Here is a 24085-nt window from a genome sequence, read left to right as displayed (position 1 = left end):
TCATATTGGGTCTACATATGTTCCTCAATCAATGTTAAAGGAAGAGGCTGCTTCCTCTCCCTGACAGTAAACACACTGTGATAGCAGCAGCAGAAAACAGAAGTCCTTCTGCATTAAAGCAGAAGTCCCGGTGGGAGGCGCTACGGAGTCTGGGAGGGAAACCAACGACTGAAGGGGGCGGAGTTACGCCACAGAGTCTGGGACGGAAACCAGCGACTGAAGGGGGAGGAGTTACGCCTCGGAGTCTGGGACGGAAACCAGCGACTGAAGGGGGAGGAGTTACGCCACGGAGTCTGGGAAGAAAAACAACTACTTTCTTGTTTTGTGACGGAGATATTTTACTGAAGAAAAAGGGGTTAGCGCAAACGGCTGAGGCTTTGAGAAGAGGATTTTAATAAGTGGTTAATAAGCTCAGATCCCCGCCTCCATTTACACGATGGAAACAAACACAAGGCGACAGAAAGCGAAAAGCCCCGGGTCACCCAGCTTCCAGCCGGTCTGCCGTCAGACTTTGAATAATAATCAGGTCTTATTTGTGACTAGTGCTGATTAGTTGTTCAATATCACATCTCAAATATTGAAGATGGATTTGGCGAGATAGTAGTGAGAGATGTGCGGCGTGCGCCGTGATTGGTCGGGACTCCAGCGGGATTAAAGCTCATCAGAAATGCTAATCCCCGGGAGAGGATAATGAAGCAGCTCTCTCTTATTGTTCATTATTTGTGTGTAAACAAGCGGGGGGTGCACGTGTCCTACGCGGTCCCCGATCAAGCGTGGAGTGACAGCTTGTACAAAAGACGATTATTCTACGCACTTTGTGTAAAAATAGACTGTTAATTGTCTGTAAGGGAGGCAACTGTGTCCCATAATTCACCGGGTGCTGCGGAGAAGGCTTCGGGAGGGCTGAGGAGAAGGGATGAGGGTTTCCATAGCAACTGCATAGGAATTATGAAGAGCCGGCATGAGAGCCACACGTAGGGGAATTGAACTTAGAGGAGACTCGCAAATAACCTGTTTTTTAAATGAATAATATATACGAAAGATCCATCAATATTCATATTGTGTATTCGGGGTCTCGTTAATAACCTGGACAACGTCCTGTTAAGCTCAACACAAGGAAAAGAAAGGCGACAACAGAGGACGGAATTGGTCGACATCGTCTGGATGTCGAACATTCTGTCCTGTCTTTTATCTTTTTCAGATTTTCTGCTTGTTTGACCGAACTCCAAAAACCCCACAGCGGTGATTATATCAGCAGCAGATCGGCAGCGCGTTCCACTCTGTCCTGGCTCAGAGCTGGAGGAGCGTCAGGAGAGAGAGGATCTGCCTGGCGTGCGGCCATGCGTGGGCCAGCAGCTCTGACCTCTGTCGCTCCGTACTGGTTCAGGGTCTCCTCAGCCATGTATGAGGGAAGCCTGTGAAGGCTGTGTGCGTGCGTTTGTGCCTGTGTGTTAAGTCTCTGTGTGTGTGTGTGTGAAGACTATGCATGTGTGTGTGTGAAGACTGTGTGTGTAAGTGTGAAGTCTGTGTGCGTGCGTGCGTTTGTGTGAAGTCTGTGCATGCGTGTGAAGTCTGTGTGTGTGTGACTCGTTCCCCTAACCCGCTATACACCCGAGTCTTCTGAGGCTGCGGTGAAACAGGAAAGGTCCCTGGTTTGTATAAATAGTCTTGGTGGGATTAGAGTGGTTTTATATTTATGATAGTGTCTCTGATATAATTACTGCTACCAAGGAAACCCAGACCAAACTAAATGGATTGTGGTGATCATTAGGTCTGGAGGTAATGCGTTTATTTTGGGGATCTATTGATCCACAGGGATTTGAATGATTGGGATGGCGTTTGGAAATTAGTAATCGATGAGACAAACGTCTGGCTGACCGAATGGTGCGGGGAATTAAAGGGTTTCATGTACAGTGGCCTGAGAGCGAGAGACAGAATGAGGAAGATCAGGTCAGCAGCTGATGTGCAGGAAGTGAAACCGAGGGAGAGAACGACAGCCGTGTGATAGGAGGCCGATATTTTAAAGAAGTAAGATGACATATTGCAAATCTGTTTCAGGTTGGCAACTCTTTGATGGAAAAGCCAACTTGAGTAAACATTCTGACAACCTTTTATTAAAGTCTAGTCTACTCTAAATATATAAAACATACAGTTTACATAAATATGTTTTGACTAGGTCTGTGTTTATGAATCTGTGGAATTTGAAAGGGTAGAAAACCGAGTTCAACACTTCCACACCTTCTGTGTGACCATCGCAACGAGCTTTTCACCAGAACCATTTACCGACTGGAATAAAACAGTCAGCAGTACCTCGTCAGAACCCAAAGTACCCGGGGTCTTCACCATCTCCCTCTTCTGTTGATTCCAGTCCCTGGAGCAAACATGACTCTGATGCTTGAGGTCTGTGCAGTGAGATGGAGTTCTCCCGGAGAACACATGTAAACAACAGGTCCTGGAGAACCGAGAAGAGCGGGAGAAACGTGTGACAAGACACAAGAGGCAAACTCATACACCTGTCTCTTTATTTCTGTATTCAAGGTTTTAAGGCTACGGGTTCACAAAGGAAAGAGCTTTAAATACCAGCACTTACGGCCGTGGCGTGGGACGCAGAATATCTGAGTTTGTTGTTGTTGTCTTGTTGTTTCTAAGACATTTAACAGAGTTACGGCCGAGCCCTGAGTGAGAGGTGGTGCTAAAAGCTTTCACCGTTAGCTGAAGCCCAGAGCGGCCGTTGGGGGCTGTGGCTCTACGGTGGAACTCACGGCTCGACATCAGCGAGGTTCACCACCAGCGACAAACAGCAGGGATTCAGCTGTGTCTCACACACACACACACACACACACACACACACACACACACACACACACACACACACACACACACACACACACACACACACACACACACACACACACACACACACACACACACACACACACACACACACACACACACACACACACACGATGAGCCCGCTATCAGATTTGGGACCTTGAATCCCACAGTTTCGAGGCGTTAGGACCCGGGGGGTCCCCATGGGCGACTGGGTTGATCTGCTGCACACACCCCCAGCCAAGAGGAGGTCTAAAAGGCTAGGCACACACTGGCACATCGGCTCTGGGGGGGGACACATTGACCGTATCCTCAGCCAATGACATAAAACACGCATTTGCTTTTCGTTCTCTGAGAAGTCCAATGTGCCTCAGTTACCAGAGGCTCAATATTTCTGTCAGGGTTCACCATGAGCACAACACATCCGCTCGGGTATCAAAGAGGGTTTATTCGGAGGAGAAGGAGGAGCCGATCGCATGTATCACCCACCCCCACTGATCCACAACAACAGGCTCTCAGGTTTGGGCGTGTTCGCCGTCTCTATGGGCGTGGCCACCGTCTCTCCGTGGGCGTGGTCGCCGTCTCCGTGGGCGTGGTCGCAGTCTCTCCGTGGGCGTGGCCACAGTCTCCGTGGGCGTGGGCGTGCCGCCGTCTCCCCGGGCGTGGCCGTTCTACCGCCGCAGTGCCGGGTCACATGACCCCGTCCGGCCCAGCAGCAGAGCCGCCACGTCGGCCCGCCGCTGCACCTCACACAGCCCCCGGGTCAGGCCGCAGTACCGCGCCGCGTCCACCGGGGGGCTGAGCCGCCGCCGGCTCCGCCCCAGCTCCTCCTCCCACTCCCGCCTGCGCCGGCCGCGCTCCTCCTCCTCAGGGGGGTCGTCTGGGGGCCCCGGCCTCTCCTCCTCCTCCTCACCGCTCAGCAGGGACGAGGCGCCCCCCCTCAGCAGGAGGGCCTCTGCCTCCAGGGCAAGGGCCAGGACCCGGGACCCCGCCCGGGGCTCGGGGTCCCCCAGGAGCCGCACGCTGCAGGACGCCAGCAGGAAGCCACAGAGACGCTCCAGGAACTGCAGCGCCTGCAGCCGGCTAGGGGACGGGGACGGGGGGGACAGAGAGGTGAGGAGGGAGTCTGGGGGGGGGGGGGGGGAGGCGGGCACACGATGTTGGAACAGAAATCGGATTGAGATATTTTGTCTTTCTGCAAAACTTATTGCGGGATAAAATCCATTTTTATTTTTTTTATTAAATAATAATAACATAATTTTTTTTATCATTGTATAATGATGTGGTTTTGTCGCACCCTACCCTCGCTGTACAGAGTTTTGTGGTGGCGAATTAAATTGGGAGATAAGTTAGTCGTGTTGCCTTTTGTCGTGGCAATGATTGCAAGGCACTCTCGACACAGCACCTGTTTTTGGTCATCGTGGTCTTTGCTGTAACCAAGATAATTCCATACAACTGACGTTATTGTTCTCTTGGGAATTGAATCTATTTGCTGGCTCATTTTGAAGTATCGATCTACGACTGCTTTGGTTGTCTGATAATAAACTGATCAACAACATCGGTGATTGATGTTTCACTGTGCATGTCCCTCCCTAGCATCGAACTCTCTTGTTGATTAGTCATTGTTATTTAAAAAAAATATATATATAATTTTTTCTTCTTCATATCAAACGTCCAGCAATACGATTGTCGCACATGCTCGTATCACGATTTCATTCCAAAAACGATATATCGCGCAGCCCTAAGTGGGACCTCGAAAAGGAGGTCTCCCAGTTATTCCTTGAGATGGTTTTCTTCGCTAACAGCTTATTGACGATAAAACAAGTCATGTTTTTCGGAATCCGCATTGAATACTTTCCCTTTAATTCCTTCTTGAACGATGCAGTCTTCAGCCCAGGAGACCTGATTCACCTTGAGGTATTAAGTCCTACCAGCAGAAGTCTTTGCCCGTCTCAAAGCTAAACCAGGGCCGGGATGTAGAACCAACCCATTTGTCTTAGATGTCTCTTGGTATAGGGCTGTAATCGTATTACGGGTGAATATTGATTCTACACATGTCATTACAATTTTCATGATTATAAAGGATACTAAACAAATGGGCATAATCCCGTTCTAACCTTTGGTGTGTATAGTTTACCCTTTCTCAAGAACCCATGCATGTGAACTCAGGGCAAGCGTTTAATTGTACGATGTAATTAAAGAATGAACAGCCAGTCCCTCCACTATGCACCGCAGAGTATTACTAAAGAGCAACTCCTCGCCTTCGAATTACAGTTGCCAAATTTGTTTTGCTAAATGAGTTACAGACGTGGATTGACGGGAACGCATAAGGGCTAATAAATAATTCATACTCATTCAAGACAATTCAGAAAGCCCCATTGGTCGTGCTTCGTCTCCCCTGGTTTACCGTCAGAACCAAAACACAGACGCACAATTAAGAGCATATTGGACTCTGCAATTAGCAAATTGTGAACGGTCGTAATTAATGCATAATAAAACCCATTCGATTTCGTACGGCCTTGACTTGAAACCAAATGACCAAGCACAACTCTGCAACACGCCCTCCGAAACATCACTGCGGAGCTGTTGAGGGCCGTAGAATCCCGTGTGTCCATGAGGAATCACTACCGCTATAAATATACGTCACAAAGCCCAGTGGCATGTTTAAAGACCGTCCGTTAGTTGCAATAAATCAATCTAATTTCTTCCTAGTCAAATTGTCGTCGTACTCATGACAGCGCGACACCAACCCTTCATCGACAACAGTCCTTTATGCGTCAACCCCGCCCCCAATACCATCCTACTGTCCAATCACCTGCCGTGTACCGAGAGCTCCCCCCGGAACGGGGAGGCGGGGCTCCAGCGGAGCAACATGGCGGCCGCCGCTCCCTGGGGGTGGGTCACCAGGTACCGAGGGTTGACCTTCGACCTGGTGCAGCAGGCGGCCCTCTGCATCCAGTCCTCCACGTCGCCCAGGCTGTGATGGGGGGAGTCCAGCAGGAAGAGCCAGCGGTCCAGCACCGACAGCGCACTCAGCAGGCCCTCCTCTGGGGGGATGGGGGGATGGGGGGGGGGGGGGGGGGAGAGGCTGTTGGGGGCACTTAGAGGTGTTGGAGACAGGGGTCTGCAGGGAGCTGCCCGCACGATGGTACCGACGTTTTGGAGTGCTGATACAGGATGGATTCTGTAAATACTGAAAGTCTGTAAATACTCCGATATTCGGATATCGTTTTTTATCTGACGATTATATGTGGTTTAATGTATACAGAGCAAACAGGAAGGAGTTAACGCAAATAACCGATAGGTTGGACACTGTAGCGCCCTCTGTAGGACGGAACCATGGGTTCGCTTCCCTTTAGATTACATTAATGCTTCGGACTTTAAAACATAAATAACAACAACCAAGAGAGTGAGTCGTCTGAAGGGAGATCTACCTTGGAAGAACTTAACGGAAGCTCTTCAAGGTTAACAGGAAATGGACAGGGAGTTCACCATTGTGTTTTAAAGGTCAAAGGTCAAAGTGAAGGCTTTCCTTGAACAACGAGGAACTTGCCCACTTGAGACTCTCTGATGGTGGCATTGTTGCATTTGGCGCAGAAAAATACAAAACCTCTTCATAAGGTCACTGAAATTGTAGGAAAATATAACTATTCTACACATTTTACAGTGGGACAGATTACTACAGGAAGATGTTTCCCTGACCGATGTTTAAACTGCGAAAATATAAGCGACATTTTTCAATCATGCAGCAATCTGTAGGTTGAAGTTAACTATAAAAACGTGATCATCCAAAACAGCTTTTCAATAAAGTTTTGACCACAGCCCATCGCCCCGCCTTACCCGTGGTGAGGGCGGGGTCGGTCAGCGCGCCGCCGTGGAAGTCCGTCCGGATATCCAGGGTCACCTGACCGCACTGGAGGGCCGCCTGCACCGATCTCTCCCCGGGGGCGGTCTCTCTCTGGAGAGCTGGTCTCCCCGCGGGGGTCGCCTCTCTCCGGACGTACCGGAGCGTGACCGGGCACTTGACCCGGCCCCGGGTCAGCAGAGACGTCAGCCGGGTCACCGCGGTAACGGCCAGCCGTCGCGGCGGCCCGGGGGCGCTGCGGTCGGGTCCGTCGTCGGGGTCCGCCTTGCCTCTCTTGGCCGCGGACCCCGGGGGGGGGGAGGCGGGGGGGGGGGGGGAGGAGGAGGGGGAGGGGAGTGGGAACACTTGGCTGCGGGTCTGGAGGGCCGCGGGCGCCGAGCCGTGGCCGGCGTTTGTCAGGAGGGATAAACTCACACAGTCCACTGGGCTGGAACAACACAGAGAGGGGGAGAAATAAATAACACATCGCTAACAATCACATGCTGGGCGCCCGGGAGGATGGCTTCGCTGGTGGGAATCGATTACAGGGAGGGGGGGGGGGGGGGGGGGGGTGATGGAGAGGGGAGGGAGGGTGGCGGAAGAGGGAGGGGGGGGGAAGAGGGAGGGAGGGGGAAGAGGGAGGGAGGGAGGGTAACAGAGAGAGAAAGACAGAGAGATAGACAGAGAGAGATAGAGAGTGAGAATATGTTTCAGTGAGTGGAGGTAGTGGTGTCGTCGCAACAAAGCCAGCCCCAGTCTGCCTGGACTACACCAGTGACACTAAAAACACCCACACACACGCCCACATAAACCGACAGACACCGAGACACACACACACCCCCCCCCCCCCCCCCCCCCCCCGCCAGAACAGAAGCGTCCTCCCCAGGTTCTTCAGTTGGAGCGAGAGAGGGAGCGAACAGGGGGGGGGAGACAGAGAATCTGATTGTTTCTCGGGGGCTCCGAGGGGTTATTTGATAAACGCGTTGCCATGGCGGCGGGCGGGCAGCAGCCCGACATGACGGGGAGACCAAAGACAACAGGGCGGCGGCATTAAAAACACAGAGCCGGCGAACAAACAGGAGAGCGCCTTTTAATCAGACGCTGTGAACACGTCGGGCCTGGCCTCCCTCCGTTTGATAACGGGAAGAGACCCCCATGCAGCGAAGTAATAAGACCGCCGGTTCCGTCGTGTGTGACAAACACGCGGCTGGGCTCCCCAGGGGGTGAGGACAGAGAGCTTCCAACGACATACGGCCACACTACGATCATACTGACGGTGTTAGTGAGAGTGAGGCAGGCCAGCTGGCTCGTGTGTGTTGAATGGATCATATCTCAGAAAGCTGCCTCCTACTTGGGGAACTGCACATGTAGTAAATGGTAAATGGACTGCGTTTATACAGCGCTTTTCTAACAGGTGGCCACTGAAAACGCTTTGCAATATTGCCCAACATTCACCCATTCATGCACACATTCACACACCGACGGCGGAGTCAGCCACGCAAGGCGACAGCCAGCTCGTCGGGAGCAGTCAGGGTGAGGCGTCTCGCTCAGGGACACCTCGACACTCGGCTAGGAGGAGCCGGGGATCGAACTAGCAACCTTCCGGCTACCAGCCAACCCGCTCTACTTCCTGAGCCACATGCCACTCTGAGTCAGCCTGACTGAAGCTGTGTTCAAAATCGTTCCCTATCACGGATATAGTGCCCTATATAGGGGTGCTCGCCATTTTGTAGTGGTGTTCAAATTCTCAGTGGTTAATTTCATGCACTATATAGTGGACCTCAAATACCCAAAATTTTAGTGTACATACGATGTTCCCTGTTACTCCCGTATACCACAATGCAATGCGGTCATGTTTTTCCGGAGAAGAAGAAGCTGAATAACCGCGAAAACGAATACATTTAATGATGGAGTCTCCGGCTTTCGTTTAGAAATGTCAACAATTTATTTGGGATTTAACATAGAAAATGTAACATTCAAAATTAATAAAAAAAACCTTGATCAAGGAAATGTAACATTCAACATCAATACCTACAATACCTCCAGCTTTCGTCGTGAGTGCCCGGTTTGTTTACATGATGTGGGCGCATCTGTCTGCTTCACAAATACCCGGCGCATTTACTGACGTAAATAACGTTTAGAAATGTTCAGCGTAGTGTCCAATTCTCGTTTGTTTGTTCCCTATTAGTGCACTATATCATGAACACTATATAGGGAATAGTGAGTGAGTGAATAGGGAACGATTTCGAACACAGCTACGGTGTCGTCCACACGGGCCTTACCTAGAGCCGTCCACCGTCACCATGGCGCCCACCACCAGGTGGTCGTCAACGAAGCGATGCCACAGCCTATCCAGCCGGGGTCCGGAGGAAATCACCTGACCCTCCGGAGAATCCACCTGCATGTCCTCATCACAGACCTCCTCTGCTTCAGCCTCCTCGTCCCACAGAGAGAACAGGCCCTCCTGGAGAGAGAGAGAGAGACAGAAACAGAGACAGAGACAGAGACAGAGGCAGAGAGAGAGGGAGAGGGAGAGAGAGAGAGACAGAGATAGAGACAGACGGATCAAGAGAGAAGGACAAAGAGACATAAACACAGACAGAGAGAGAGAGAGAGAGAGAGAGAGAGAGAGAGAGACAAAAACAGAGAGAGAAAGAGACACAGACAGACAGACAGAGATGAAGAGAGACAGAGACATTCTAGGCTATAATCATCCACGGTGGCTACTTCCTTGAATCAAATGAATCCCAGAACACCCACACATTTAATTCCCTTCAGTTTTGTTCTTTTGCGTTTCAGTAAATACATCTGCTTTTGCACTTCAGCTTTGAAGCACCACTTCAGTACCAACGGCGGTATCACAAACACCAAGTGCTCCATGAGAGGCCAGCCGAGGTTAATGGCGCAGTGAGATGTTACTGTACTGCCTGAACGGACAGGCTGGCAGCGGGCCTTAATTAGGGAGAGCTGAACGGCCTCACAGTCCCAGGTGTCCTCATGAATATTCACAACCCGCTAAGGAGCCGTTCCTAACAGCTGCTTAAAGCGATCTCTTACTTGGACTCTGACAAACGCCACCCTGGTTGTTTTCTCAGAATAAAAAGGCGGTTTGATCCTTAATCGGGCCGTGTTGGTTCAACACAATGCCCGGAGGAGTAGGAGCCAGGGCTGTACCGACACACACTGGACCTGCTCAGGGTGTGTGAGCCAGGGCTGTACCGACACACACTGGACCTGCTCAGGGTGTGTGAGCCAGGGCTGTACCGACACACACTGGACCTGCTCAGGGTGTGTGAGCCAGGGCTGTACCGACACACACTGGACCTGCTCAGGGTGTGTGAGCCAGGGCTGTACCGACACACACTGGACCTGCTCAGGGTGTGTGAGCCAGGGCTGTACCGACACACACTGGACCTGCTCAGGGTGTGTGAGCCAGGGCTGTGTGTACCTGCTCAGGGGGCGTGAGGACCGTCTCCCTCCCAGAGACCATGTCTGAGAGGGCCTGGAGGGCCTGCAGGAGGACCCTCTGCTTCAGCCGCTCGTCGCTCCGGAGGGCCTGGACCACCGACAGACCGCTCTGCAGACACACACACACACACGCAGATACACCCACACACACACACACACGTCAAGTACACACAAACATCCATGCGCGCACGCACACACATACAGAGACGCACGCATTCAAGCACAGACACGCACGCACACATACCCATGAACACACGCACAAACACACAGCGAGCGCACACAAACACAGCGCTCGTGCGCACACACACACACACACACACGCACACAAACACACAGCGCTCGCGCGCACACACACACACACACACACACACACACACACACACACACACACACACACACACACACACACACACACACACACACACACACACACACACACACACACACACAGTTTGTGAGCTACGGTTGGACCCCATATATGCATCTCAGACTCAAAGCTCCGGATTTGTTACCAAAACACACAATCTAAATCACAGCAAGTTTAAGGATGAAGTCACAATAACAACACAACAACAACACAATATAACACAACCATACAACAACAGCAAGAGGCGTGTGTCTCCACCTGGAGCCTTGACTCCAGAGCCTGGAAGGTGAGCAGGTGGTTGTGTCCTGCGGGGAGAGACGCAGACCCCTCCCTGTTCTTCTGACCACTCTACAAGGGACACACACAAGACACTAACCTGAGACCAAACACGCACACGTCTCCCGTACACACACTCAGCGTGACGTGATGCCACATGATGACCTGCGACCTCACCGATAAGGAGATGCCACAGAGGTCTGTGAGGAGAAACCTCTCGAACGGACGTCCCGTCCCCTCCTCCTCCTCCTCCTCCTCCTCCTCCTCAAACACCAACAGCAGCTGCTCCGTCCCACAGCCCAGGAAGTCCTCCACATGGACGGACCGCACCAGGGACCAATGGGCCGCCACCTAGGAGAGGTGTCGGCCAATCAGATGGTCAATGGTAACTTAGAGAATCACACATTCATACATTCACAGCGGTGTCAGCCCCGCAGGGCGACAGCCAGCTCGTCGGGAGCAGTCAGGGCGAGGCGTCCCGCTCAGGGACACCTCGACACTCAGCTAGGAGGAGCCGGGGATCGAACCAGCGACCTTCCGGTTACCAGCCGACCCGCTCTACCTCCTGAGCCACGTGCCACCTGTAAGGTGTGGGGACCCCTGAACGGACGTTAGAGGGGCACCCTACCTGGAAGGCGTCCTCCCAGACCGCGGCGACGTGGCCCTGGTCGAAGGAGACCGCGATCAGGCGGCCGTTCCTCCCGGTGTCGGCCACACGGAGGTCCTCGGGGGCGTCGAAGGGGAGCGGGCAGACGTCTCGGGGAACGCCGTCCTCGAAGCGGACCAGCTGCTTCTCAGAGGTCGCCGCGACGACCGACGACCCGGTCGGCACGCCGCCCTCGGCGTCAGCCCGGAGCACCAGGAGGGACCCGGTGATGGGGAGGTAGGCGCGGGGTAGCATCACGCTGGGGTCAAACAGCTCCGCCCTCCCCAGCAGACAGCCATGGCCCTGGCTCGGTGTTTGGTGTCCTGATATTTCCGTTGTGGAGAAGCCCTTCTGGAACTGATCGGCCATCGGCCCAAGTATGAATACGTCCCCTTTGTGAACAGGTAGCAGTCCAATCAGAGGACGGGACAGACAGGCGTGTGTCGGTCTGACCACTCCTACGTCACGTCCCTCCTGTACACAAGCGGAGAAGCCCACCCCTGCACGGGTCCACCACACTACCGGGCCGTGCATGATGTGCACCTTCTCGCTCAGCTGGTAGGGCAGTTTAAACGTCATCTTTGTGTCCTGTTTCATAGCGCTATTGAGGGAGAGGAGGATATAGGTGTAGCTTCCCTCTTTATTGCCCTTCTTCAGCAAAATAAACGGGCTACTGACTCTTGTCTGCAGGTCGTAGACACACGCACATGTTACAATGTTCAGATCTGCAGCACGCTTTTTGTATAGGACACGCACGTCATCCGCAGCCAGGAAAGAGTTCTGCTCTGTGTTGAACTTGAGGCTGCGGAACGATATCTCGGATGCATTGCTTTCACCACCACGCCTGCATTGTAATGAACCAAACCTTCCGCAGAAGGACAGGAGATGACACGCACGTCCCCGTGCGTCCCTGGTCTCTATATCCATCATAAAGCTTTGGGACAGTTACTACTGCTTCTCAAATTCGTAAAAAGCGAGCTTAATATCGACAAGGTATTAACTGGTGCGATGACAGATAACGCTAAAAACTAACCGGCAGAACCATGAATTACACTTTCTGAACCCGTCCAGAGTCTGGACGCTCACGCGCTAAAGTTGACCAAGCCGGCGGATGACGCGCCTGGCGCCAAGCTGACTTGAGCGCTTCCTGTAACGCAGAAGTGCATGCTGGGTGATCGTTTGTTATTCACGCGTAGTAGCGTTATTTGAGTCAGCAGCCACCATACACATACAGAGATAGAATCCGCGTTGTACGTCAACGCAGCCGCCATATTGGGGAGGCACAGAATGGCCCGTGAACCAATGCGTGTGTACGGGCGAGCCGCGGATTTTAATCGATAAAAGGCACTTTAGTTTACATTTCTCTATCGATTTCATTGAGTCGTTTTTATTCAAGGATATGTGATCTATGTGAAGCACAGAAATATAAATACAAAAATAAAATAAATAATATTTTATAAGAATATATATCATGAATGAATATAAATATATACACGCCTCATTGAAATATGTTTAGAAATGTAAACGTTATAGTGTTTCTTAGCCAGAGTACACACAGCTCCCCCGTTGGATTTGCCAAAAGGCCAGTCTTGACCTCTCCAATATGGCGGCGTCGTTGACGTGTCTCCGCAACGGGTCAAAGCTGTCAATCCAGCGTCTATGTCAACATTTCTATGGTAGCTACTACAGTCTACATTTCTATATCATGTCTTGAGTAACAAAAAGTTTGCATGCGTGGAACAAAACGCGGTTCCTGTATCTCGTGTCTCTTATCTCGTTTCCCCGTAATCTCATCACTGTCAGCGACAAACTTGTTGCTTCTTGTCAACTGAGAAGGCGGATAAGAGTAAATCTCGCGATAGGTGTGGCCAGGGTTAGAGCATTTCCCCAACCGAGAGGACGGACCCTCGGCATTAACCTCCTGCACTGATTCTGTCCGCTAGTATTCCGGGTTAGCCATGCTAGCCGACAACAGCTAATCACCCTCTACCAGCAGCAGCAGGAGAACCAGGGGACACTTGAACATGGCCGAGCTGGAGCCGACCGAAGCCGAGCAGGTAACAACAACAACAACAACACCACCAGCAGAGCCCTGTTATTGACGTGTCCCATGTCTTCCTCACTAACGCTCTGACGTCTGCCCAACAGACCGCCTGCAGAGTGGAGGAAACCAGGGAGAGGTTCAGGACTGAACTCCTGCAAGGTAATACCGCCGGTGTAAACTGGTAATAAGTGACCCGTAGAGGAAGCTGTCTGTCTGTTCTTTGGGTGGCTTGATGGCTCTTAGTTTGGTTGTAAATGTATAACGAGATGGTTGCAGAGGTCAGAGCATTACTTCCCGGTTGTGCTGGATGCCGTGTTTGCACTGAACGCAGAAGACGGTTTCCACCTCACATAATAGACAATACACATGCATTATGAACTCGTAATAACCAATTTAATCAAACACTAAGTCACCTCCCATTCATAACCATCTTCATCTTATTCGGGACTATACAAATGGAGAGGTTGTTATTACCAATGCCTGTGCGTGTGTATGAATGTACAACTATCGTGTTACATTCTGCAGATTCGCCGGACAAGTACGATTCCAGGGACGTGGACCGACTGCTGAAGGATGACGCCTTGGTGGACAGCTACCTGACGTGGAGGCACTTTGTGATCGACGATGCCTTGAAGATGATTGACGAGAGTTTCCAGTGGCGGAAAGAGCTGGGGCTGAACGGTAGGAGTTTATGTTGTGTTCATTGGAACACACAACAGAGTGGCTGTTGACATGGTTAGCGTGTTGCGCTCAATGTTAGTGGCTGTTCTCTTTGTGCGTCCCGGGATCCGAAAACAACGGCCTATTGTGTTCCGGTCGCCCGGTCTCCTGGCTTTCACACATAGCACACAGTCCACACCACAGCACACTCCCAAATTAAATTAGTCAGGGTTTGTTTTGGGATTCCGATGAAAGGGGTTTTGATATCCAGCAACTGTTGTGTGTTTGTCGAGATTTGTGCGTGTTTGACAGGTGACAAACATCATGAACTCATAGGAGCAAAAGTGACAGTGTGTGTTTGTGTGTTTGTTTGTTTGTGTGTTTGTGTGTGTCACAGATCTCACGGAGAGCAGCATTCCCAGATGGATGTTTGACACCGGCGCCGTCTTTCTCCACGGCTACGATAAGGAAGGCAACAAACTCTGTACGTAGTAATCTCTGCTGTAACATCTTGTCTTCTCTCTAATCAATCTGTATCTGGGCACTGAGTGAACTCACGTTCTGTTCTTGTGACATGGGGACACCTTGTTCAGTAATGGATAGTTTATTACCATTGTTACTTATGTATGAAGGTGAACACCAGAGTCTCTCCTCTAGTTCCTCCTCTGACCTGTTACTGACCTGAAGCTCTGTCTACTCACCTTGACCCAGACTGGGGAGACATAGAGAGGAGAGGCTCATGTCAGAGGAGGAACCAGACTGGGGAGACACAGAGAGGAGGAACATTTAGTTCCTCCTCTGACCCTTTGCTGAACTTCTCCTCTCAGTTTCTCCTCAGTCTGGTTCCTCCTCTGATCCTCTCCTCTCTCCTCTCTCCTATCTCCTCAGTCTGGTTCCTCCTATGACCCTCTCCTCTCTCCTATCTCCCCAGTCTGGTTCCTCCTCTGATCTTCTCCTCTCTCCTCTCTGTGTCTCCTCAGTCTGGTTCCTCCTCTGATCTTCTCCTCTCTCCTCTCTGTGTCTCCTCAGTCTGGTTCCTCCTCTAACCTTCTCCTCTCTCCTCTCTCCTATCTCCTCAGTCTGGTTCCTCCTCTAACCTTCTCCTCTCTCCTCTCTCCTCAGTCTGGTTCCTCCTCTAACCTTCCCCTCTCTCCTCTCTCCTATCTCCTCAGTCTGGTTCCTCCTCTGACTCTCCCCTCTCTCCTCTCTCCTATCTCCTCAGTCTGGTTCCTCCTCTAACCTTCTCCTCTCTCCTCTCTCCTATCTCCTCAGTCTGGTTCCTCCTCTAACCTTCTCCTCTCTCCTCTCTCCTCAGTCTGGTTCCTCCTCTAACCTTCCCCTCTCTCCTCTCTCCTATCTCCTCAGTCTGGTTCCTCCTCTGACTCTCCCCTCTCTCCTCTCTCCTATCTCCTCAGTCTGGTTCAAGGTGAAGCTCCACGTGAAGGACACTAAGACCGTGGTGGACAAGAAGAAGTACGTGGCATTCTGGCTGGAGCGCTACGCCGTCAGGGAGCCCGGCATGCAGCTCACCGTGGTGTTCGACATGTGTGAGTCGGGCCTGGGCAACATTGTAAGTCCACCAGCAAGACTAGATTAGGACTCAGTGTCATGGTGTGTGTGTGTGTGTGTGTGTGTGTGTGTGTGTGTGTGTGTGTGTGTATATATATATATATATATATATATATATTAGAGCTGTCAAGCGATTAAAATATTTAATCGTGATTAATCGCATTAATGTCATAGTTAACTCACGATTAATCGCGATTAATCGCAAATTCTTTTTCTATGCTAAATATCCCTTGATTTTTTTGTCCCATAATTCTTCTCATTTGAATTCTCTTATCAACATGGTGAAGTGCATCGGCTTGTCTTGTGCAAATGATTTTTTATTGATAACAACATTGGCATATACTGATCAAAACAGGACGATACAAAAAAAGAGCCTATAGTGCAATTAAACGACTGCTTTGAACAAATGTCATTTGAACATAGCAGTCAGGCTACTGCTTCTTTGTTTTGAGCCAAAGAAAAAAAAAAAGAAAAAAGTTTTTCTTTTTTTTTTGTAAATAAAATATTTGCGTTAATCGCGCGTTATTTTTTTTAACGCCGTTAAAATTGGTTTGCGTTAACGCCGTTAATAACGCGTTTAACTGACAGCTCTAATATATATGTATGTGTGTGTGTGTGTGTATCAGTATTGCGTATTCACATACTGTATATATATATGTGTGTATGTGAATACAAATATATATATATATGTGTATGTGTATACATATACACGTGTGTGTGTATGTGTATATTTATATATGTGTATATGGTTATGTATGTTTTATGAATAAAGGAACACATTAATTAATATATTAAAAATAACACGTATTTATTCACATATTTCCAGATTTATTTCCAGCTCTTTCAAATCCGGTCATATGTCATAAACACGGAATCATCCCGTCTCTAAGTTATTTATAGTTTATATCTCTGCGTGTCTTGCCCGTTTCGCGGTCTGTGAGGGACCGATGCTCTTTGACACGCGGGAGATTAAAGTGACCTTTAAATCCAGCCGGCCAATCCGAGCGGGCGGGCTAATCTGGCGGTTGTGCGCTTCGCGGCGTTGCGGGCGGTTCCCCGCCGCCCGGCTCAGTGGCCAGCTCAGCACCCCACCGGATAAACGTCTCATTTAGACGCCCGTATGCAGGAGCACGCCAAACGCCACACATACATGTGGAAAACCCAAATATGGGCTTAGTGGATTTAGAGGGCCGGTGGTAGCATTGTAATGGAGGTCTGTTAAGCCGCGGCGCGACTGGCTGGTGCACCTAGCCAGTAGGCGCACGTCTGGGGGGGGGGGGGGGGGGGGGGGGGGCATTATCACAATGGTGATAAGGGCTGAACAATTGATCGAATTCAAACCATTCAAACCATCATCGCAACATCGCAATGTAATAGAAAGCGATTCGCAAATCTTAAATGCTGCGATTAGAATTAAATTATTGTTACTGACGTGAGATCCAAATAGATCCTTATTACTTTTCTTTTATAATTCAATAGTTAAATAAAGATGTTATAATGTCAATAATTGATGCATCAATTCATCTCAAGACATAGGCCTGGCCGAAAGGAACGAGCAGTTTATGTGTTGAATGCTTCTAATGTTGTGTTGGTCATACAACAGAATGATTTATTGCTTGTTTGGTGAATAATATAGAAAATAAGGAACTTTAAAAGGAAAAATCGCCTAGTAAATCGCAATCGTAATATTAATTGAAATAAACACAATTCGATTATTTTCCCCAAATCGTTCAGCCCTAAAGGTGATGGCAGAGGATGGACAGAGCCGTGTTTGTAACCTTGTGCTTTCATTAACCCTTGTCGTGATTCCCGAGCTGAATGGCTGATTGTATCACACTTACCTTACTGTGTCATTGAGAAACTTTTATCTCATCCGCTTCGAAAGTACTCAAATCAACGGCCAGTTGTCAAGATGACGTAATCACACCATCGAACAGCCCAGTGTCACGCCGTACCGCCCGGTATAAATAGATTTAAAAGACACTTCTGTTTCATTAAAAACGCTAGCTGCCAGAATGCAGCCACCCATCTCTTTGTGTCAGAGGGGGCAGATGTTGCGGTGCGAACCATCCTGGCAGCTTCAACGTTTCTTTCTATAGGAGCATGTTTAATATGCGCAAAGGTCACTTCTGTTTTTGTTGAGTGCAGAGGTCTTTATTGGATTTCATTCAATAATTTGTTTCCTTCTCCACGTGTTCACTCTCTCAGGACATGGACTTTGTGAAGTACATCATCAATTGCTTCAAGATCTACTACCCAAAGTTCCTCTGTAAGTAACGGCCGCGTGAGGCCGTGAACTTAACAGATCGGTTTATCTTTGTTCCGCAGTAGGACTGCTTCTGATTGTGATCTTATCTCCTCAGCCAAAATGATTATCGTGGATATGCCCTGGATCATGAACGGTGAGACTCCAACAAGCTTTTTAATATCCCTAAAATAAAGCTTCTCCCGGTCTTTCTTATGAACTCAATGATACTAATAATGTGAACAATATAAACGTGTGGATGTTGCAGCGGCCTGGAAGATCGTGAAGACCTGGCTAGGCCCTGAGGCCGTCAGCAAGCTGAAGTTCTCCTCCAGGTCTGAGGTGCAGACCTTCATCGACCCCGAGTACCTGCCGCTACACATGGGGGGAACGGTAGGACGCAGCCCGCCGTAGAGAACCCACCGAGCACCCACTGTAGAGAACCCACTGTAGAGAACCCACTGTAGAGAACATACTGTAGAGAACTCACTGTAGAGAACCCACTGTAGAGAACGCACTGTAGAGAACATACTGTAGAGAACATACTGTAGAGAACTCACTGTAGAGAACTCACTGTAGAGAACTCACTGTAGAGAACCCACTGTAGAGAACGCACTGACCACTGTAGAGAACCCACTGTAGAGAACCCACTGTAGAGAACTCACTGTAGAGAACGCACTGACCACTGTAGAGAACCCACTGTAGAGAACGCACTGACCACTGTAGAGAACATACTGTAGAGAACTCACTGTAGAGAACCCACTGTAGAGAACGCACTGACCACTGTAGAGAACATACTGTAGAGAACTCACTGTAGAGAATCCACTGTAGAGAACGCACTGACCACTGTAAGGCAAGGCAAGGCAAGGCAAGGCAACTTTATTTATATAGCACTTTTCATACACAAGGCAGACTCAAAGTGCTTCACATATAAACATTGTCATACAATAAAATAAAATAATAGATAAGTAAAAGAAAAACATATGCAAAGAAATGGGTAAAATAGAAAAAGGCATTTTAGTATTAAAATAGAAAATAGAGGCAAAGTTAAAAAGCTTTTTAGAAAGTGCAATGTATTTAAGATTTTAGCAGAAGGCTATAGCAAACATAAAAGTCTTCAGTCTTGTTTTAAAGGTGCTCAGAGTTGGGGCAAGTCTTAAATCCTCTGGGATCCTATTTGTTGCATAGTAACTAAATCCTGCTTTCCCATGTTTTGTGTTTACTCTGGGGATAATTAACAGATTGGTCTCAGAGGATCTTAGTGGTCTAGAAGGCTGATGTAGTGGAAGCATATCAGTTAAATATTTTGGGCCTAAACCATGTAGGGATTTATAGGTTAGCAACATGATTTTAAAATCAATTCTCTGACCTACAGGAAGCCAATGTAACGATTTCAGAATTGGTGTAATATGATCAAATTTTTTGGTCTTTGTTAGAACTCTAGCAGCAGCATTCTGAACAAGCTGAAGCTTCCTCAGAGTTTGTTTTGGGAGACCTGTGAGGAGACCATTGCAGTAATCAAGCTTACTAGTGATAAAGGCATGTACAAGTTTTTGTAAGTCTTCGGTGGACATGAGCCCTCTAAGTCTTGCTAAATTTTTAAGGTGATAATATGCAGATTTTGTAACTGATTTGATGTGACTGTCAAAATGTAAATCTGAATCCATGATAACCCCTAGATTTCTGGCTTTGATTGAGGTTTTCAGGGACAGAGAGTGAAGGTGTTGGGTTACTTTAAGCCTTTCCGTTTTAGAACCAAATACAATTATCTCTGTTTTGTCCTCATTTAGTTGAAGGAAATTTCGGCACATCCATTCCTTCACTTGCTCAATGCACTGGCACAGCAGATCTATGGGCCGATAGTCATTTGGTGATAGCGATACATAGATTTGCGTGTCATCAGCATAGCAATGATGGTCAATATTGTTATTTTGCATGATTTGCCCTAGTGGGAGCATGTAGATGTTGAATAAAGAGGGTCCTAAGATCGAACCTTGTGGGACTCCACATGTCACGTTGGTTGATTCTGATACAAAGTCGCCAATGGAAACAAAGTAGTTCCTATTTTGTTGGTAGGACCTGAACCAATTTAAGACAGTGCCTGAAAGCCCCACCCAGTTTTCTAACCTTTCCAGAAGTAATGTATGGTCTACAGTGTCGAATGCAGCACTGAGGTCAAGTAGCATTAGTATTGAGGTTTTGCCAGAGTCTGTGTTAAGACGGATGTCGTTTACAACTTTAATAAGGGCGGTCTCAGTGCTGTGCAGGGGTCGAAATCCTGATTGGAAGGTGTCATAGCAACCAGTTGATGCCAGGAAGTGATTTAGTTGCTGGAGGACAACTTTCTCAATGATTTTACTTATGAAGGGTAGATTTGATATTGGTCTGTAGTTGTTAATAATAGAGGCATCTAGGCTCCGCTTTTTTAAAAGGGGTTTAATAACTGCAGTTTTCAAAGCTTTTGGGAACTTGCCTGACTGGAGAGAGTTGTTAACTATCTGCAATATGTCTACTGCTAGGCAGTCGAAAACATTCTTAAAGAGGTTGGTAGGTATAGTATCAAGGCAACAGGTGGATGGCTTTAGTTGTGTCACAGTTTCCACAAGATTTTGAGAGTCTATAACATCAAAGCATGCCATCCTTGCCACGTAATTTTTGCCTGAACAGGGTGGTAGTCCAACATTTTTGTTTGACGTGGAGATATTGATGGCGCGTCTGATACCTTCAATTTTATCAATATAAAAAGCTGCAAACTCATTGCATTTCTGCGTGGAATGGAGATCAGGTGGAATTTCTGTTGGGGGGTTGGTCAGTCTGTCAACAGTTGCAAATAGGGTTTTTGCATTATTAGTGTTGGTTTTAATGATATTGGAGAAAAATGTTTCTCTAGCATTTTTTAAGTCTAAATTGTAGGCACGGAGGCTCTCTTTATAGATATCATGGTGAATATGAAGTTTTGTTTTACGCCAGATGCGTTCAACCTTCCTGCATTCTTTTTTCTGTGCTGTTACAGAAGCAGCTTTTCTCCAGGGTGCCTTTTGCTTTCCAGAAATCGTTTTAACCTTATAAGGTGCAATGACATCTATGACTTTCAAAATTTTCAAATTAAAGTTTTCTACAAGATCATCAGCAGAACATGGGTTTAGAGGTGGTAGCAAGGAGATGGCCTTTTTAAAAAGTACATTAGAATCTTCATTGATATACTGTTTTTTGACAGTGTTTGATTTTGTCTGTATGTCGGGAATAAAATGTATGTTAAAGAAAACACAAAAGTGGTCAGACAAGGAAGGATCAGTCACAGAGAGATCAGAAACATTGAGGCCCTTTGTGATAACCAGGTCTAGAGTGTGCCCCTTACAATGAGTAGCCTCTTTCACATGTTGAGACAGTTCAAATGTGTCCAAAATGGTAAAAAAAAATTTTGCACACTTGTCATTCAAATCATCAGTATGAAAATTGAAGTCACCAGTTATAACTAGACAGTCAAATTCTGTGGAGATGCTAGACAATAATTCTGTGAAGTCATCGAAAAAATTTGCAGAATATGTGGGTGGCCTGTAAACAATTAATAAGAGAACTCTGCACTAAGGTAGGTATTCGAACGATGGAAAATCACCAAATAACATCTGTTTCCCCTGAAATACATTTTTAAATATAGCAGCAACCCCTCCACCTCTTTTTCCAGATCTACATGCATCAAAAAAGTTATAGTCGGGAGGGGCTGTCTCTATCAGAACGGTTGCACTGTTATTTTGTTCCAGCCATGTTTCAGTTAAAAACATAAAATCCAGTTTGGAAGTGGTAATAAAATCATTAACTAAAAATGATTTGTTATTAAGAGACCTCACATTAAGTAGAGCCATCCTGATGGGGCTGTTGATAGGCTTTAAGGTTGTTTTTGGTTTGGAGGCAATAGATATGAGATTTGTGAGGTTAGCAGTGTGTCTAAGTTTCCCTTTGTTTACTCTCTTAGTGGTTACAGCATGAATGCGAAAGTTGCCCTGCTTTGACGTAGGCAACCTTGGGTTCAGCAGATTATGAGAAACTTCCTTTATACTGTGTCTACGGCTGAACCCTTTTTTGTCTCAGTAATACTCAGGACTACTATCAGTACGGGGGCGGGGGTGGGGCGCCATCCTCCTGGGTGTTAGCAGTGTTAGCAGCCTGCGGCCATGACGTGGCGATGCTATCATTGACACAGATGCAAGTTTGATGCCAGCATGTTCCAGTTTCTTAAATTCGGCTGGAAAATCGCAAAGGGAGACATCGGAGCTGGAGTTGTTGTTGTGGCTATGGGAGAGATGAGGCTGGAGGTCATCGTCGATGGGGGAATGCAGAGGAGGGGGGTGGCCGTTCCTCGCCAAGCCAGCATCAGCGATGGGGGAGGGCACAGTGTTGATGGCGTCGGGCGGGCTGTTGTCTCTCTTCAAGGTCTGTGGGCTGTCTGCTATCTGTGTGTCAGATAGTGGCAGAGTAGTTGTGTGGGGGAGGCTGTGGTCTCGCTTCTTCTCAACCTGTGCTCTGATTGTGGCCTGTGCGTCAGACCATGGCAAGATTGTGGCCTGTGCGAGAACGTACTGTAGAGAACTCACTGTAGAGAACTCACCGATCCCGTACCGCACCACCTTGGCCACGGTGTGGTCGTGGATCGGCCGTGGAGAGCGGTGGAGGAATGCACATTATGTCATTTTCATGGTTTTCATACCAATTTATGGTCGGCCTAGCTCAGGAGGTAGAACGGGTTGACTTGTAACCGGAAGGTTGCTAGTCCGATCCCCGGCTGTTGACGTGTCCCTGAGCAAGACACCTCACACTAACTGCTCCCGAAGAGCCAGCTTTCGCCTTGCATACTCGTAAGTCGCCTTAGATAAAAGTGTTTTCTCTATAGATATCGGTCAGGGTGTTTGTACATATTATGTTGTCTATATATATTGATGGGGTCAGGGTTTGTGTACATATTATGTTGTCTATATATATTGAACGGGTCAGAGTGTTTGTACATATTATGTTGTCTATATATATTGATGGGGTCAGGGTTTGTGTACATATTATGTTGTCTATATATTGATGGGGTCAGGGTTTGTGTACATATTATGTTGTCTATATATATATTGATGGGGTCAGGGTTTGTGTACATATTATGTTGTCTATATATATATTGATGGGGTCAGGGTTTGTGTACATATTATGTTGTCTATATATATTGATGAGGTCAGGGTGTCCGTATCTTCATGGCTCTGATCTACATTCCAGGACCCCTTCAAGTACAGCTACCCCCCCCTCCCTGACGAGGACTTCCTCACGCCCGTCATGGAGAATGGACCAATCGTGAGCGAGGATGACGTGGAGAGCAAGGAGGGCCAATCAGAGGTGAAGGAGACTCTGGAGGCCAGTTTCAACTCTGAGGACTCCAAAAAGAGCAAAAAGGTACAGGGGAAAAATACTTTGTTTTCAAAGTCTGTTAATTTGTCTTCCTCCATTTAAAGGTCTTCCCCGGTCTGGGTGATGAGACCATTGTACCGTCTCCCTGGCTTCCCCAAAACAATCCGTTGCTAAATCATTTGTTCTGATGACGTCCATGGGGCTGCCATGAATGTAAACAGTAACAAGAGCATGTCAATCTGTTGGAAACGATGAGCGTTCCCCAGTAGAAGTACTTTAATGTACTTCCACTAATGTACTTCTTACATTACAACATTAGTATGGAGACCACAGTGCTACATCGCAGGTGTTTACCCTGGTGTCAGGCGCGATGCTCTGAGGCAGAATCAACAAACACACCGGTAGCACACAGGAATGCTTGTAGCTCCATATTTGCCGTTGCAGTTTGTTTTTTCAGTTTGTTGTCATGGTTTATTTGAGGGTGCAGTTGCTAGTGAAGGTAAGCCTCATATATGGGCTGCATATATGGTTATGATGCATGCCATGACTCAGGTGTGTGGTGCAGTGCATTGTGGGGGAAGTGGGGAGTGTGTGGGCTCTGTTTCGGTGAATCCGATGAAGGGTCTCTTACGTATCGAGACGCTCGTTTCAACGCCTCCGTGGGGACAGAGGGGGGCGAACAGCAACGTTGTGTTCAAAGAACAGATGATAAACCTTAAAGGTTTTGATTTGAAAAATCTCTTTTTTTAGTG

The 24085-nt window shown here is 48.3% G+C and overlaps 2 protein-coding genes across 2 annotated transcripts; one reads left to right on the top strand and one right to left on the bottom strand.

The window, feature by feature from the left end:
* Positions 1–2500: 2500 nt before the first annotated feature.
* Positions 2501–13054, bottom strand: fancb (FA complementation group B). Its single transcript, XM_060039357.1, has 8 exons — positions 11416–13054; positions 10965–11138; positions 10770–10859; positions 10125–10253; positions 8959–9140; positions 6673–7124; positions 5648–5879; positions 2501–3915 (listed from the first exon to the last, which is right to left on the bottom strand). The coding sequence occupies exons 1-8, from the start codon at positions 12361–12363 to the stop codon at positions 3504–3506; spliced, it is 2619 nt and encodes an 872-aa protein (XP_059895340.1). The 5' UTR covers positions 12364–13054; the 3' UTR covers positions 2501–3503.
* A 128-nt stretch (positions 13055–13182) lies between these two features.
* LOC132448240 (motile sperm domain-containing protein 2-like) lies at positions 13183–24060 on the top strand. Its single transcript, XM_060039362.1, has 9 exons — positions 13183–13490; positions 13582–13636; positions 14003–14158; positions 14535–14621; positions 15553–15707; positions 17915–17975; positions 18070–18108; positions 18220–18344; positions 23205–24060. Exons 1-9 carry the CDS (start codon positions 13458–13460, stop codon positions 23433–23435), a joined length of 942 nt encoding a protein of 313 aa, XP_059895345.1. The 5' UTR covers positions 13183–13457; the 3' UTR covers positions 23436–24060.
* The last annotated feature ends 25 nt before the right edge of the window (positions 24061–24085 follow it).

Source organism: Gadus macrocephalus, chromosome 20 (genome assembly GCF_031168955.1).
Source record: "Gadus macrocephalus chromosome 20, ASM3116895v1".
Lineage (NCBI taxonomy): Eukaryota > Metazoa > Chordata > Actinopteri > Gadiformes > Gadidae > Gadus > Gadus macrocephalus.
The sequence above is the reverse complement of the archived record's forward strand: the minus strand, read 5'-3'. Positions and strand labels throughout refer to the sequence as shown.